This window comes from Aspergillus udagawae, assembly GCF_001078395.1.
Source record: "Aspergillus udagawae IFM 46973 DNA, scaffold_3, whole genome shotgun sequence".
Classification (NCBI taxonomy): domain Eukaryota; kingdom Fungi; phylum Ascomycota; class Eurotiomycetes; order Eurotiales; family Aspergillaceae; genus Aspergillus; species Aspergillus udagawae.
Genome location: NW_025091266.1, coordinates 798012 through 815002, shown reverse-complemented (window position 1 = coordinate 815002; position 16991 = coordinate 798012). Strand labels below are relative to the sequence as shown.

The window sequence follows — 16991 nt, the reverse complement described above, 5'->3', positions numbered from 1 at the left end:
TCGCAAGTCAGGAGAAGGACAACCGAGAAGTCACGGCGATGTAGGCCAATTACGAAGCAAACGAGGTCATGGCAGCATAAGCGTTTCGCATTGAGCCCGTTGAGAAGATCGGGGCGAAGAAGTGATCTACTTTCTCTTGCTCACCACCTTCGTGATAGCATGGCGTATTATCGTTCCGGCCTTTTCGATTTCCTTTCTCGTCAAGCCGACGGTGACACACACCTTGAGCGCTGGAGGAACAATTTGCTTCGGCTCAAAGTTATCATCCAGAGACTTGAGACGGCTGATAAGGACACCATTCGCAAGGCACTAGCAGAAAGTCAGTTCTCATTGAATGACAACAGGGAAGCGCTCAGATCCGAGATTGCATACCTCGTCAACCACATCCTGCAGTAAGAACTGCTGGTCTTCCGCAGTAAGTCTCTTCGCGGCCACCACCTCGGGTTTGAGAACAAGGATCATGACGGGATTCTCAGGGGCGCTGGTACAATACACCCAATCACTGCGAGGATCCAACTGTGCCCACATAGCCTTGGTATGCTCCCTGAGCTGCGATACCAGTTCAGGGCCATTTTGAAGCAAGTTGATGGTTGCACTGGCTGTGGTCGATAGAAGGGCAGGCAATGCCGCTGAGAATGTATATGCGGCGGCAGAGATCCGTTGATGATGGACAATTTCCTCAGAACCAGCACAGAAACCGCCTCCACCGACGAGTGGGCCGGCCAGCGAGCCCACAATCATATCAACTTCTGCCGCATCGACGTTTTGGTGCTCGGTGACGCCTCGGCCAGTTCTTCCCAAGACGCCAAATGACCAAGTTTCGTCAAGGATGAGTCGGAATTTGTACTTTAGTTTCAGTTCAATCTTCACCATTCTGTCAGACTGTGCCATATATCCTCATAGCTGGGGGAAAATGAAAAAGTCACGTACGATTTTGGGAAGATCAACCATGTCACCATACGATTCAAAAAGGCCCTCGGTGATTATGAACCTTCTCGTGAGGGGCTTTCTCGCTTGCTCTTTGGTGATCTTCGCAAGAACTCTTTCCAAGTCTTCCATATCATTATGCTCATACCACCGGACCATGCTGCGCGAAATCTGAATACCCTTCCGAATGGCGAAATTGACACCCTTGTCGGCAACAATGATATCTCCACGTTTCGAAAATGCCGGGATGACGCTCGATATGGTAGAGAATGCCTGCGAGTAGATGATGCAAGCTGCTGTGCCGAGATAGGCAGCAACATCTGCTTCCGTCTTCATGTGTACATCTTGAGTGCCGTAAAATCCTCGGGGACCACATGGGCCAACTCCATAATTGCGAAGCGTCTGGATTGCCTTTTCCTTGAGACCCTCGTTTGTATTAAAGTTATAGAAGTTGAAAGAACCAAGATTCATCACCGTGCGACCGTTGGACAGTTTGGACTTGGGCCCGATTGGACTGTAGACCATCAAACATCAGCATCGCAGAGACAATTGAAATGAGAGTGAGCATACCCAACAATCACTGTCCGCTTCTCGACCTCCATTTCCTCCAGAGCGGTGGGCTGTCCCACAAGAGGCTCCGGCATCCATTCGTCCACGAGGTCATCAATCTCATCCTCAGAAAGTTTGACGACTCCGGGTTTCGTTGAGTACTTTGGTGCAAGCAGATAGCGAACTGCGAATAGGAATAGGAACAATTCGACGGCGGATCGGATCGGATCATTCTGATAGCTCGATTTCACGTAGCGCAGGAAAATTGCAGATCCTGGTAGCCGGTGAAACAAATTTGCGAGCTCTTGGAGGTATTCCGAAAGAAGACGTTGGGTCTCCTGGATATCCATAATGAACGGAAAGAACGCGGCCTTCAGGGCGCAAGGCCAAGTTTGAGCTTCAGGAAACGTAGATTGATGTAATCATTCACCGGCAGTTGCAGCGAGCAATAATAATACTATCGGCAGACGAGGGACTATTTGGGGAAACGCAACGAAAGATGAGCCTTCGGTTTGAGACATCCAGAGTCAGGACAATCAGCGAAACACGTTGCGCACGTGACGTGCCTAAAAGGTCACTTTCCAGGCAACGACGACGCAAATGATATTACGGAGTATACTAAATAAAGCCCTATTTCCATCCAGATGCCGGAAACCAGGAAATTAGACACATTTGAAGTACCAGATTATGCTATTTCTGTTCTTATCTTTCGCGATGGTCACCACATGAGGCTGTCATTGTAACCCGGCAATGTAATACGGAGTAGCGATGTCTAGACCCCTAGGAACGGACGATCTGAATGCGTGAGGATTGCCTAACGAATATCATGCATGGTGCCTAATATCAGAGTACTACCTCGATAATGCAGTTTATGATGAATCCTCTGTATTGATTTCAGGGTCCTCGAAAACAACTAGACAGTAAACAAATTGAACAGTGAAACACAGCGACTTTATGCGGCTCAGCAGCGACTTCGAGGCGCTGGATACTTTATACAGCTCGTGTTCATGATGCCATTTCTGCAAAAAAAAAAAAAAATTTTAAAAACAGGCAAACAGAGAGAGTCGAGAATTAAAAAAAAAAAAAAATTACAGCGCTTTCTAGCTCGTTGCAGTGGCCACGCTCGCGGAGCTCTCGACTGGCTCAAATCCAGCGGGAATATTGTTGCCGGTGTATGTCACCATAGTGTCGTTGTTGTGCTTGTCAAGAGGCTGCATCAAGCCACTGATCGGAATGTTGAGATTTTTGGCCAAATCCATGGAGCGAGCAATAAGTGGAGCAATGAGAAGGATAAGGAATAGAGCGAGCAACGCGAAGTACAGAATAGCAAAGCGGATGACTCTTCTCTTCCTGAGCTTCGACTGCTTCAGGGAGTAGATTGGAGGGCGGATTTGGCGACTAGAGCAGTATTAGACAAGAAGCGATCAGATATCGTGGGTAGAGTGTTCCTTACCTTGGCCGCAGCCAGAAGAGCATAACCGAGTGGAATTTGTCAATGAATGGGACGCAGAGGGCAGGCAGCATAGCGAACAAGAGTAGGTGGCCCAAAATGAAGTCTGCAGAGAAGTATCCCAACTCCGTAATCTTGCACAGGAACTCACGGCCAGGTTGAGACACCGAGTGCCAACCCATGCTGTACCACTTGCCGGTCCACCATGCGATATTAGACTGGTCATGCTTGAATTCGCGAGTCAATGCAAGGGCAATGATGAGCTTGTAGATAAAACGCTGAATGGCCGCCGCTGCAATCATGCCCATGAGCATTCTCGGCCAGGACCAAGCCTCAAGCAAGAACATGACTTCGAAGATGACGAGCAATACAATGACGGCTATAGCGTGCGCAATGGCGGCAAGAACAGCACCGAATTTCTTGCAGCACATGCTGAAGATAGGCCCCATGCAGCAGGCCATGCCGAAGAAAGCACCAGCAACACCTGCATTGATGCCGATTGGTCCAGCGGCAACAATGGCGATTCGCATGATGGCATCTTGAGCTGTTGTTGGGTCATCATTTACTCCAGTTCTAGAGTTGATGTAGAGATAGGGGACTAGAGTCACAGCAACGAGTACCAGGGGCGCCACAATCTCGCTGAAGAAAATGTTGGTGATACGAGCCCTAGGAACATCGCCGGAGCCCTTTTCAGATGGCACACCCAAAAGCTTGCGCTTGTACCCCGTGATCCGAGTACGAGACAGACGACAGAATCCGATCCAAGAAGATGCGTGTGAGCGCGAATTACCACGCGAAAGCCACCTGAGATAATCCCGGTAATCAATGAAGAAATCATTCCAGGCGAACTGATGGGGGTTGAACAAGAACGGCGAGATGCAGAGGGCAAGCAGAGAGACCCAGAACCAAATGAGAGCCGCCGTCCAGACGGTGGACGTCGCGAACAGAAGCATAAGCAGCGAACGCGCGCCAGCGTAGATGGAGGGACCTGCAAAACGCGAGTATAAGACACCAAAGGGAATGCGGGCCGTGGCAAAACCACGACCAGTACCGATATATCGCGCACCGCCGAAAGAAAGGTTCTGGTGGACAGCGTTGGCATAGATCTGGCAGACAAACACTTCGAACATGAAGGAGACGGAACCGAAGTGTTTGGCTAGACGCATGGCCATCCGCCATACTCCCCGCTCTGTCAGTTCCTGGACAGCCAGTGGGACGAAAGAGATGAAGAAGACGATGAAGATCGAGATGATACAACGGTTGACCCAGTCAACGATCGGGGTGAGATTGGCACAGTAAGTGGGTCGAAGAGGATCCGTGATCGGCAAGTCAGGGTTGTAACGGCAAATGATGGTCTCGTGCTTTAGAGCGCCCAGGTTGATTAGGACAATCATGAACATCTGCACCGACAACATGATGAACATATTGTTAATGTGGAAGCCAGGGTGAGCATAGTAAAAAGACAGGAAGCGGTCGAGAGGCAGCTGAGTGCCGAGATAGTAGTACTCTCTGGACAACATCTGTTCGCCCATACCCGTACCGATCTTGGTTGTGAAGTTCAAAATGGAGCCAAAACCAAGATCACGACCTTTACCACACTGGTAGTACTCGCAGTGCTTGATGCGACCACCACGGATCATGGCAGTCATGCCAGCATAGATATCCTCGTTCAGATGCAGACCTTTTTGAGCTTTCGAGATACCGCCACGTGTTGTCATGAAGATGCCGTTCAGGAAATCGGGGTGACCATAGTGAAGCTTACCACCGATCTGAGCCAGCGTACGAGCGAAAAGGGTACCGAAAGTCTGTTCTTTCCCAGCCGCGACGTCACCGAGCACACCGATATTCTCGGAGAAAATGTATTCACGGGCACCGAGAATGGCCACGGGGTTGGTGTTCGTAGAGGGAATGCCGGGCGTGTAGGGCGAGACATTGTCAGTAGTCAATTCCTCGAACTCGGCGAGGACACTACGGATCTTGAGACACTCTTCGAGATAGTTGTCCTGATTGGCATCGATCACTTGAATATACTCGCCACGGTAGAAGATGATTGAGTGATTCTGGTTGTCAGACTTGCCATCTCCTAAAATCGGGTTTCCAGAAAGCTGAATCCTGAACTTCGGCTTCCGCATACCGTTCTCCAACAGCTCGCAGTGTCCGTCAATAAGGGCAGAGTACAGACGGGGCTCTTCACCTTCATTGACGGGGGGTTCCTCGTCCAGGTAGGCGATTTGGAGATCTGGATAAGCCCTGAGAAGGAACTCGGTATTCTCACGCTCTTCCTTATTGAACTTGGCGTAGCGTTGCATAGAAACGACGATCTTGAACTTGCGGCGCGCCATCCTCTCAAGCTCTCGTTCGAGCTTCTCGGAATTGCCACCGAACATCTGGACGACCTCTGGATTTTCAACCCGGTACAGGAGCTTGATCGCCCTGCTGTAATTCATGAACCCGGAAACAGTGCGGTAGAGTGTCTGTGAGCGCAATGAGGACCAAATACGAGTCCGAAGGGTGTACTCTGGAGCAGCGGACTTGAAACCAATGCAATAGAAAGGAAGGTCATCGATCTTGCTTTTAGCAACATCCTTTTCACTCTTCTCAGGTTCGCCATTGAACTGGGAGGTTTCATCGGCCAGAATCTTGGTGTCCTTGACGAAGCAGTCCCACTCGTGAGGATGAAGCTGTTTGAGGTATTCAAGCAGCGTCACGCGAGAGTAAGGCTCATCCTCACGGATAATCTCACGCAAGGAGAGGAGGATCTTCTCGCTATAGTGCGGGATCAAAACGGTGAATGTAGGCATATTGTCCACAGGAAGGGGCTCGGGCATGGGGGTAGAGAGTGATTGCGCGAAGAACGAAATCCGACGCTCAGCTTCACTACCAGGCGGGAAGAACTCAGTCTTGAAAGATTGATCCTCCTGAGACACAAAGAAAGTGGGCGCACGCAGGGTCCGTTTGCCTTCTTGCTCAGAAGGAACCTGGTGGTAGAGGAGCTTCTGGACATGGTCTATAGCCAGCAGATGCTCCCGGTACATTGAGATGATGATGGCATTCCAAACTTGAGAAATCAATACCTTAGGCTTGTACTTGATTTCCATGTCGGTGGTGGCGAGAACCTTGGAGTAAATACGCTTGGGCAGTCGGGAGAAGATGTTTCTCCAGGGCGACCAGATCGACACACCCAGGTAGAACGACCTTGCAACAGAGAAGACAGTGTTGCAAATAATGTACCAAAGATAACTGTCCAAGAAGAAGAGCGTCAAGTCCATGAAGAACATCAAGCCGAGAAGAATCTGGGGCTGTTTGTGGCACAGAACATTCCCAATGTATTTCACACCCGAACACCAATGTATTTGCATGGGTGAGAGAATTCGAATCGGGTCCTTGAAAGACAGGGTCAGGAAAAAGTACGATTCCGCCAATTTAGCACCGAAAACGCAGACCCATAGGCCGTACGACATCCACATATCGTTGCCATGCAGACGTGGAAAGCTTGCGGTGAATGTCTGGCTAGCCACGTACTGACGGCCATTCTTCTTCAGGTAACTGCCGAAAAGTCCGCCAAGCGGCATAACAGAGAAGAAGACGAAAGTTGCCAGCGCGACGAAAAAGTGGACAATACCAACAATCAAAGGGATGGTGCTGCTGATGCCCATGCTCTTGCTGTATGCGAAAACAAACACACCAGGACCCAGATTGATGATGAAAACTAGGAGCAGGAACATCAATCGCTTGGTGAGATGCTGAGCTCCTGCCCAGCGCCTAGGCACGTACATCCATTCACAGATAGTAGCCGCGATCTGGATGAAAGAGACCAGAGCACCTCCGAAACCAACGGCAGACCAAATCCTATAACCAGGGGGGCTATTGTTCACTTGCTGTTGGTAATTGTCGGTGTAGAGCGATTGTGCGTTGTAAGCAGTAAAGAACCAGAAAGCACCCAGGTGGATGACCCAGATACGGTTGAAGTTGGTGATCAAGTGGAACCAAGATCGTGTTTCCTTGTAGGTCTTGAAGAAAGCCTTCTTCCAGACGACGTCCTTAAGCTTTGACCATCGCTCAGCCGGTGGGATGTCAACCAAGCGCGTCTTGTCCTCGAAGGCAATCCGCTCGATACCTTCTGGGTACCAGAAAAGCTGGTTCATATCATCATAACCAATGATCTGGTTATGATCGCGCTCACGACGTACGTATTTCCCATCCACGATTTCATAGCCCTGATCACGGCAATATTGGTAAAGAGGCGTGATGATCTCGTTAAGATAAGTGAATTCTTCAACAGGCTCAACTCGGTTCTGACACTCGGGCGAGTTGTAGTAGTCGTCGGCACATTTGAAGATGAAGCAAAGACATTCGGGTAGGAACCGGACCTGGTTGGCTTCACCCCAGCACAGCAAGAACAGTGCCAGTTGGCGAACTCTGTCATGCTGGGACATCTTGTTCATCCGAGTTTTCCATCTGTACTCGGCGGCCTCCAAGCTATTGTCACCCTCCAGGGCTTCCAATGTCTCCTCAACGTTCTCCGGGTTCTGCTGGGCGGCTTTCTTGGCTGCTTTCCGCGCTTTCCTTGTCTTACGGTCGGCTTTTCCAAGCTTCATGTTGGCAAAACCCACGGCATCGTCCAAGTCCAGGTGGGCAGCGAAATACCAACGTCGGTAGTTGGCATTGTCACCTCCAATGTAGTCGGCGTGCAAGGAAAGAAGCGCCTGGTTGGGAGTCATCCGGGAAGCGCGCGAATCCAGCATCGTCATCAAGTGATCATACATGTTGCGCATGCTGTCTCGTTGGAAACCGAACTTATTTACTAGATCGAGGAAAATGTCTTCTATCTCCTCCTTGGAGACGGGGACCTGGCCGTCTGACGCCCACGCAGGGTAAGGCTCTCGAGATCGCTGGCCAGCGGGCAGAGCATTACCGTAGTCCATGCCGTACACTGGGGTTGATGCTCCGGAGGACCTGTTGGCCCCATATGAGATCTGGGATGACGGTGGGCGGTACCCGTACCCACGTCCACCATACTGGCTATCAGCGTAGCTGTTGTAACGTTCGTCACCGCGGCCGTAATAGTCCATATCGGCCGCACGAGCGGTTTCAGACCTCATGGTGAAGTCACTGAATGTCTCCGAGTCTTCTTCCGAATCACCTCGGCGTCTTCCCCGATTATCGTAGCCCTGCTGGCCATTGCCCTGGTCGTAGTATTGGTCACCGTAGTAGTCATCGTGCGGCTGACCAGCATCGTAGTATCCTCCTTCATGCTGATTGTGGTTGGCGTCCGCGCCATAGTACCCGCTATGACTTGTTAGTAAGTGTCTGCAAACCCAACGTTGGAGACATACGATCTGTCGTAGTAACCATCACCATAGTCATGGTCATAGTAAGCTTGCCCATGTTCATCTTGATAGTACGAGTCACCATGTTCCTGATGGCCATAGCCATCATTGTAATGGCCTCCCCCTTGTTGATATCCCGACATGCTGAATGAAACTGTGGACAGCTGTGTAGCGGACGCTAGAATCTTAGCTTCTGCTGTACTTTCGCAAAAGAGACGGCAGTTGCAATGGGAACCTTACCTCAAGGACTACCCATTAAATGATTAGAAGTTAAAGACCAATCGTTCCCACAATATCAGAGCATAGATCGATAACAGCTCAGCCGTTTCCAGGGGTGAGTCTCGAGTCGCAGTAAACCAGACGCCTTCGTGATGTATATTGACGATTCACCAGTCCCAGACCGTGCAGCCGTTTAGTAGACGATGAAACGATGGACTATCCTTCAACCCAAGCAATGAACCAGACGACCGTTATCGACAAAAGTGATTAACGAGTGGATGTGGAAACCGAGAGGGAAGATAAGTGAAAAAGGTGAAATGGCAAAAGAAGAAAAAACCGAGGGAAAAGCGAAGCAATCTATTGCAGAATCAATGCTGCAGATTTAGTCTGATGCAACAGCCCAGGTCGCAGAAAACAGGCTTCCTCTTCTTTCCTCAAACGAAAGCCAGAAAGAGGGAAGGGAGCGTTGGCCGAAGTTTGTCACCAGAAAAACTCCTGCTTTCCTTCCTCTGACAGTAACAATATTAAAGAGCGAACGGAAACGTCAAAACGAAAGTGGTCGGAACAGAAGGAAAAATGACCAAGAGATGGACAAAGGTAGGGAGGGAAGACTTGAGTTGGACAGTAGTGAGGAAAAGGAAAAGGATTGACCACCAACTCAGGGAAAATGCTGGCGCTACGGCAATTGTGGTTATTTTGGGATCTGGATCTGCCAACTTACGGGCAACAATCAAGCACATGAGGGTGTTACCTTCCTTTACTGCTATTTTGGCCTAAATGTACACAAAATGTATGTATGGTAAGCACGACGTAGGTGGGGAAGGTACTAGACTGGTATGGTATGGTAACTTTAGCGATTGCTCTGTACATGATGCAGGCATTGCACCATGTTTAGGGGGGTGTTGTATGGTTACCTGGATCTGTATCAGGTACCATCGTGACCTAAATACAATAAATAGAGATGTTGCTCATCCCTTTATAATTTTGGAGAGGTTGGCAGAAATCAACCATTTATAAGGCCAGCCATCTATCTCATGGAAGACCACAAAGGGTGCAAAACAGCTTTGTACTGTCAGAGACAGTAGATTTTTCTTTCTGCGTTTATCTTTCCTCGATCCCACTACGTACTTTAATTGTCAATAATGCGTTGGCCTTCCAAGTTTTGAAGCCACCGCCTTCTTTTCAATCACATCAGGTTGAGATTCGAAGTTTAGACAAGCTAAAGTGTAGTGGTGGATTCACAGTAGCAAATGACCAGCCACCGTGGACTCCGGAACCCATGGAAGCTGATGGCGACGGGCGGCCCCTGAAACCAGACCCACTGCGTTTCTTTGAGACGCAACAATGAAACGTAATTGTCCAACCTACCTTAATACATGGTCAATACCTTGGTATTTTACGGAGTCCGCACTAGGTAAATTACAGCAACTTGTGGTGGACAGCTTGTTTCTGAACTTTTGGTATGCAGGGATGTACTTCACCCATTCCTGTCAATGGGTTGTGGGGCCTTCTGTTCTGCGCCAGCATATATCAGAGTGGCAACCTCATGAATGCGTCGCTATGCAGCTGCGATTGGGGACTTGAAGAAAGAGCTTTGTTTATGATTATTAATACTCTTATACCTCTCTAGCATATGGTTATAACTGACTTTTAGAAATCAGGTTGTTTACCATGGATGCATTATGCTTTCACATATAGCCCCAATTATTGCAAAATTGCTGCTGCTTATGCTACAAAGTGGATTGCACTAATATTGAAGTAGCGTGTCTGAATAACAAGTCAATTATTGTTATATTAATTGCTGGCTTTATGAAATACGTACCTGCATTGAATTTTGTCAGGGTTCCGCTGACCATCAAAACCACCAGACTCTGCGAATTCTATGGGGTATTTGCTCCATAGTAAGATGCAAACTAAGGTACAAAGTACAACCCACATACGTAGTAACTTACGTGTATGGATTGCAGTGGGAAGTGCCTAACCTAGGAGCTAGCCAATCTGATAGCTGAATGCAGCCATGAATAGAATCGTCGCCATTCTCAAGAGTATTACATATTTTATGCTTGGTAGAGTGCTTGGTGGACTGCTTGGTAGATTTGTAAGTATGGTCTGCGAAATATGGAGTGCGAATAATCCCTATCAGCCTTGGCAGCACTAAGCAAGATTAACACTGTAACACCAAGTCTTAAGCCTAGAGAAGTGTGGTGCCACAGAAATAAAAGTCTGCCGATCTTAATGGTCTGGCGTCAGGATGGCGTCCTCCATTTAAAATCATCAAACATCACCAAATTTACTGACATCTCTCTGGCGATTCGGCAAAGTACCTGTATAAGTTCAGATATTCTAGGTTGAGGCTTATTACACCCGCTGTTGGCTGGCAGATTGATGTCCTAAGTTCGTAACCCATACAAGACCTCAGTAATAGTGTACAGAGGTACGAAGCACACAAAACCTTGAGTACAGAATTATGATGCAATCGTACTACCAGTAACCAGACATTGTGCCTCTCCTAGAACAAAGTCTACCGTCAACCGAGCCATATTTTCTTTCGGCGACTCTATTGAGTACTGCTTGCTAATCAATTACTTTATTCACTCTGTACGGAGTAAGGACTTAATAATTCAGACCAAACTATCATAGCTTCTAGAATCTTGTCTTCTTGCGTTCCGCCTCATTGCTTTAGAAACTGTCACGACTTTTAAATATTAAATAACCACTCGAAAATAGAACAGCCGAGATTTAACATAATAGCTTGAGCCAATCTCATTCATACAGTCAACGGATGCCGACGACTTTCAAACTAGTGCTTAGATTTTGAAATTAGAATCAGAGATAAGTTGACCCACACTGACATACAAAAAATTGCAATTCGACGCTATGGAGTCCATACTATGGCACTATTGGTTCAAGTTCTTTTAATAGTGGCCTTGACAAAGCTATCAATGTAATCATTATTACGCCGATTTATTTGAGTACAACCGTGTCATCCTCCTATTATGCGAAGTATCGTCTCCTGAACTTCATTCACTTACAATAAGAGGAATTTATTATTGCTAGGTACCTCTCCCCCAAGTATGGTTAAGCGGAAATGTGTTTCCAAATATATCACAACCCCAATTGGACAATCATCTTTTGGTAACCTGATCTTGATTCCTGACATCCATGGAACCAATTACTGAGCATTGACGTTAATTACCAGTACCACCATCTTACTCCCCTCATGTCCATGGGACTCTCATCTGCGTAGGTATGTGTTGAACAAACTCCTTGGCTACAGGACGTATGTAGTACACAGATCTCACAAGGTCTGTTATACAAAGTACTCTGTAGGTGGGTTAGGCATACAGAATTAGCTACGGCGCTGGTTGGTAGATAAGGTAAGTGTGCATAATGCATTATCTCAGGTATCACAGGCAAATGGAGCATGCAAGATCCAGGTATCTAATTCTGTATTAGATACAGCTCAGTCAATCATCGGCCACAGTCCACAAATTCCCTGTGGTGACCGAGGAAGGGGGGCCAGGAGCTGTTGAGCAAAAAGGTTAGATTATCCACTCAACCATTGCAGTGCCGCTCTCCTTGCAGAATATTGTGCATTATCACTATCTCTATCTACTCAAAGAGGATCAGACGTCCTGGCCGGTTTTTTGAAGAATTGCTATTTCAGACGCCATCTCGAAGATTCCTTAACCCACAGGTGGATATTACGCTGCGGAAGTTTTTAGAATTTGAAGAGGGCTCTTAGTCGAGTCCGTACGCTAGGTAATTACACCTCCGACTGTGGCTCAATTAGCCTTGTTTCAGTATGTTGGCGTAGTAGGTATCTTTTGAGCCAATCTTCAATGTTGAAAATTAAAGTGGCTGAGAGTTATGGATCGCGAAATTGGCGTGGTGGGGCGGGAGCTGATACATCAAAACCAATCAAATAATACAATTCCAACTCGGGGCCAACGGTGGCAAGTTAATTAAACAGCTGTGATTGAATGGCCAAACCTGGACCAGAAAGGGGGTTTCACCTCTCAACTCTCACCATTCAGCTCTCATCAGGGATTCGTGGTCCGCAGACGCTGGCCCCTCATCACTGACATTACCTGACGCTTTCGGAATACAATCGAGTTTACACAACTAATACACTGTCAGGCAACTGGCGTTTTTAGTTGTTCAATTGACTTGTGATTGCCTTTATTCCGCTGTAGTCCAGTCCCAATATGTTCAAGACTCAAGCTAGGAGCGACACAAGTCGTGTGTGGCGATATAAGCTTAATAATGGTTCCTTTATGGCGATCGCCGAGTTTCTATGTATCACGGCAGGTGGAATTCTGCTAAAGGATAAGCTTAAGAGCAGAAAACGGCGGCTTTGGCAGCTATGAATATGAGGTTTCGAATCTATCGCATTGATGATCCTAAGCTCTGTGGGCGTCTAAAGAGCCGGCCCTGTCCAAAGTACTCCGTACTCCCAGGGCACGAAGGAAAGACCTTGAGATAGAAGTCATGGCCACGAGTCACATGCAAGTAACCATTTAAAGGCTGGTATATGGGATAGGGCTCGAGTACCATGACGAGAACCGAAAGCATGGTATACAAATGGAGAAAGAACCTAATCATAAGGATACTTATTACCTACTGTATATATACTTAGGTTTGGCGTTGCTTCTCGACTAAGTTCTATGCGCTCGATTGGAAGACACGCTCTCTGCACAGTTTTTATTTTATTCAAACCCATTTGAGCGCTAATTCCCCGTGAAAGTCTGTTTTTTAATCATCCTTTGCTTTCCGCCGACGGTGTAGCAATCACACACGTACCTATAGTATTACTACCACTACTAACTGATATGTTTCATGGCTATCCCGGGAAATCAGCGTTACATTGGATTTTTTGCGACAAGGAACGGCGGGAGACCATACTATACCTCCAGGACGGTCGCTGGGCTTGGACATGGCACCTGCTTCATATATGTAGTTCTGCTCCTTCCTCCAGAACAACCTTTGAAACGGGAAGTTACCAACCCACGCTTGGCCGCTACGCATAAATTCGAATCTTTCCCCCTCAACTCGCTTCCTAGGCAACACACTGCTGATTGACCGATCGAATAAGCTTTTATTGTTGTCTCTCTTCTATCTGGACTTCAAGGGTTTTGGACCCCTGATCGTCTGAGGTGTGGACCTGCATTGCGCGTTCCGGATGCCCTCTGATATTGACATCTCCCGCGGCAAGGGCACCATCATCTGCTTTGGAGCAAATAACAGCCCGCGAGACGGGAAGATCACCGATTATCATCTGTGATCAACAGTGGATAACATGAATATCACCCCATGCAGGATGCCCTGAGGTCCAGCAAAGCGGGATGATGGTGGGCCGTTGCGTTCAATCCTCGAGTCCCTGGGGCCTTTAGAGTAGGGTCCGCCTGTCGCATAGAAGAGGACGAATTTCCAGGGCTCAAGTAGCTCAGATTTGTCTTTTTCTCGTGCATACATCCGTCCGTAAGAGTGTCGCTTGTCTTTGGCTTGTGTGCTTGTTCTTTCTTTACTCCATTTTTGTTAATACCACAGTCGTTCTTTGAAATATCCTTTGGGGTTTCGCATCTACAATCGTTTGCTCATTCGGTCGACTGAGTCCTTCGTTTTCAAAAACTTTTTCTAATTGAATTCCGCTTTGGGATTGCCATTCTTTTGTACACGGCATTCGACCCGACTCTGTTTTCGTGATCTAAATACAGTATACTTCGTTGAAGTATCAACATGAGGTTCAGCAGCATTTTCGCAGGCGCTATACTGTTGGCCAGCAGTGCTAGCGCCGTAGATGTAGACCCTATCGTCATCAAGGGGTCCAAATTCTTCTACAAGAGCAATGACACCCAGTTTTATATCCGGGGCGTTGCCTACCAGCAGGACTATTCCGGCAGCCAGTCTTCCTCGAACAGCTTCAAGGATCCTCTAGCCGATGCCGATGCTTGTAAGCGGGACGTCCCATACCTCGAGAAGCTTGGTGCCAACACAATTCGTGTATATGCCGTCGACCCGACCGCGGACCATGCGACGTGCATGGACCTTCTCAGCCAGGCCGGTATCTACGTGATTGCGGATCTCTCATCCCCCGGGGAATCTATTATTCGTAATGACCCAAAGTGGAACAGCGACCTTTTTAACCGATACGTCACTGTGGTGGACGCTCTGGCCAAATATACCAACGTCATCGGGTTCTTTGCTGGAAACGAAGTGTCCAATACGAAGCAGACAACGGGTGCCAGTGCTTTCGTCAAGGCTGCAGTGAGAGACATGAAGGCGTACATCAGAGCAAAGAACTACCGACCGATGGGAGTTGGCTATGCCACTAATGACGATTCGTCAATCCGTGAGAAGATGGCAGACTATTTCAACTGCGATAATGCGCAGGAGAGCATTGATTTCTGGGGCTACAACATCTACTCCTGGTGTGGAGACTCTAACTACGAGGAGTCCGGTTACTCGACTCGTACTGATGAGTTCCGCGACTACTCGGTCCCTGTTTTCTTCGCTGAGTACGGTTGCAATGCGGTTGAGCCTCGCAAATTCACTGAAGTCTCCGCGCTCTATGGACCGAAGATGGCTGATGTCTGGTCCGGTGGTATTGTTTATATGTACTTTCAGGAGGCCAACAACTACGGTATGTGTTTGGTGGTTCTATCTGTCCTGCGTTCTGCGACTAACGATCCGCAGGGTTGGTCAGCATCGATGGCGACAAAGTAAGCACTAGAGCCGACTATAGCTATCTTTCCCAGCAGCTGGCTAGTGCTACTCCCTCTGGGACCAAGAAGAACGAATACACCCCGAAAAACAGTGCTCTTCAGTCATGCCCACCCGTCAACGGCGATTGGCTTGCAACTGCGAGTCCCCTTCCACCCTCGCCAAACGGCGACCTTTGCTCATGCATGGAGGACAGCTTAAGCTGCACATTGAAGGACACTGTATCGGACGACCAGATCGAAAAGCTCTTCGGGACCGTCTGCGGTTATGATGTCTGCGAGGGAGTGACTGCCAACGCAACCACCGGCAAGTTCGGCGCGTACAGTGTCTGCAGTCCCAAGCAGCAGCTATCTTATGCTATGAATCTCTACTACGAGCAACAGTCCGCCAAAGGCAAGGCCCAGTCTGCTTGTGATTTCAACGGCGCTGCATCCACTCGGACTTCCAGCAGTCCCAGTGGCACTTGCTCTGCGCTTTTGAAGGAGGCTGGTAATTCCGGTACAGGCACTGTTACTAGCTCCCCCACTGGGGTTGCGGGAGCGGCCGCCGTTGGCTCCTCCGGCAGTGCTTCGGCGTCGACCTCCAAGGGTGCTGCATACATGAATGCTCCCGGAAGAGTCACGGTTGGTATCTGGCAGCTCGGTCTGTATGTGGCTACTGCCATTGCTGCCGGTGCTGGTATGATTCTACTGTAGATTTTCGGCTCAGTGTACATTGGGAGGATATGGTCTCTAGTTGTGGTTGCCGCTGAATGTCTATGCTGTAAAGTGGGCCAGGAGTGAGAGGTTCAAGACTTGTCCAAAGACTATGTACCCTTGGTAAGTGTGCAGCGTTTATAGACTCTGTATGCATTCTGTGTAATCCGTTGGGAGTCGTGAGTCCTCTCAGGAGTTTACTGTACAGTAAATTATAGAATTTTCTCTAGACACTATGGCTTGTTGGGTGAATTTCTAGACTTTCATGTTGGCGGAGATCGTGATGTAAATATATCACCGACGCCACCATGATTAGACAATTCACAAGTACCATCCTGACTGGATTGAATATCAATATATTAGATACTGCCAAGTGGCTCATAGGTGGATCCGGTAAACAGGCAATTCGCAGCTGCTGCCACAAACAACATAAGAGAAACTAACTCGACATCCTTTGATCACAAAGGGGTCTTTTTTTTTGAGCAAGAATGCCTTTTTTGGCACATTAAATTGTGTAGCTGAGGCTCGTCAACATTCAGGCCCGGATGGTCTAGTGGTATGTGATCAATGCCTTCGATAGTGTAACATTAAGTGCAGTTGATTGATTGTCCTCGAGCTACTTGGTTCCTATAGCCCTGATAAGTACCATATGCACATATTCTTCCTCCCAAAGAACACTAGCAGCTCCTCCGAAAGACTTGAGGCGCAAATTTTGGTTTTATGGAGCATGTTGCTAAGTAAACCGCACTATTGTCATAGTGGCCCGGGTGGTCTAGTGGTATGATTCTCGCTTAGGGATAAACCCAAGCATATCTGCGAGAGGTCCCGCGTTCGATCCGCGGCTCGGGCCCTGACACCTTTCTTTTTCTTTTTGTGGTTGTAGGTTCCTACTACCATGGTACCAACATCTATTTTTTTTTGCTGCACACAAACTACAACAAGATTGGTGGATGGATGTAGAATCACCCAGTAGAAAGCAAGTAAACGCACACATATGCTGCAAACTGCACGATAATGCGGGTTGTCGACAATTATCAAGTTCGTCCTGCATGATCACAGCAGCCTAGGTCACCTGGATGCGGTTGCCATGTCAACCTC

General features: G+C 48.2%; 3 protein-coding genes and 1 non-coding gene across 4 annotated transcripts; 2 read left to right on the top strand and 2 right to left on the bottom strand.

The window, feature by feature from the left end:
- Window positions 1–126: 126 nt before the first annotated feature.
- On the bottom strand, window positions 127–1826 carry lcbA (serine C-palmitoyltransferase subunit lcbA; the record flags this gene model as incomplete). The annotated part of the gene is made up of 4 exons (XM_043289083.1): window positions 127–309; window positions 373–864; window positions 931–1441; window positions 1498–1826. The coding sequence occupies 4 exons, from the start codon at window positions 1824–1826 to the stop codon at window positions 127–129; spliced, it is 1515 nt and encodes a 504-aa protein (XP_043145018.1).
- Window positions 1827–2576: 750 nt separating this feature from the next.
- On the bottom strand, window positions 2577–8399 carry Aud_004141 (1,3-beta-glucan synthase; the record flags this gene model as incomplete). Its single annotated transcript, XM_043289082.1, has 3 exons — window positions 2577–2874; window positions 2930–8215; window positions 8263–8399. 3 exons carry the CDS (start codon window positions 8397–8399, stop codon window positions 2577–2579), a joined length of 5721 nt encoding a protein of 1906 aa, XP_043145017.1.
- A 5815-nt stretch (window positions 8400–14214) lies between these two features.
- On the top strand, window positions 14215–15893 carry Aud_004140 (glycoside hydrolase family 72 protein; the record flags this gene model as incomplete). Its single annotated transcript, XM_043289081.1, has 2 exons — window positions 14215–15118; window positions 15172–15893. 2 exons carry the CDS (start codon window positions 14215–14217, stop codon window positions 15891–15893), a joined length of 1626 nt encoding a protein of 541 aa, XP_043145016.1.
- Window positions 15894–16654: 761 nt separating this feature from the next.
- On the top strand, window positions 16655–16743 carry Aud_004139. The gene has a single exon. It is a non-coding gene; the product is annotated as a tRNA-Pro (tRNA).
- Window positions 16744–16991: the final 248 nt, after the last annotated feature.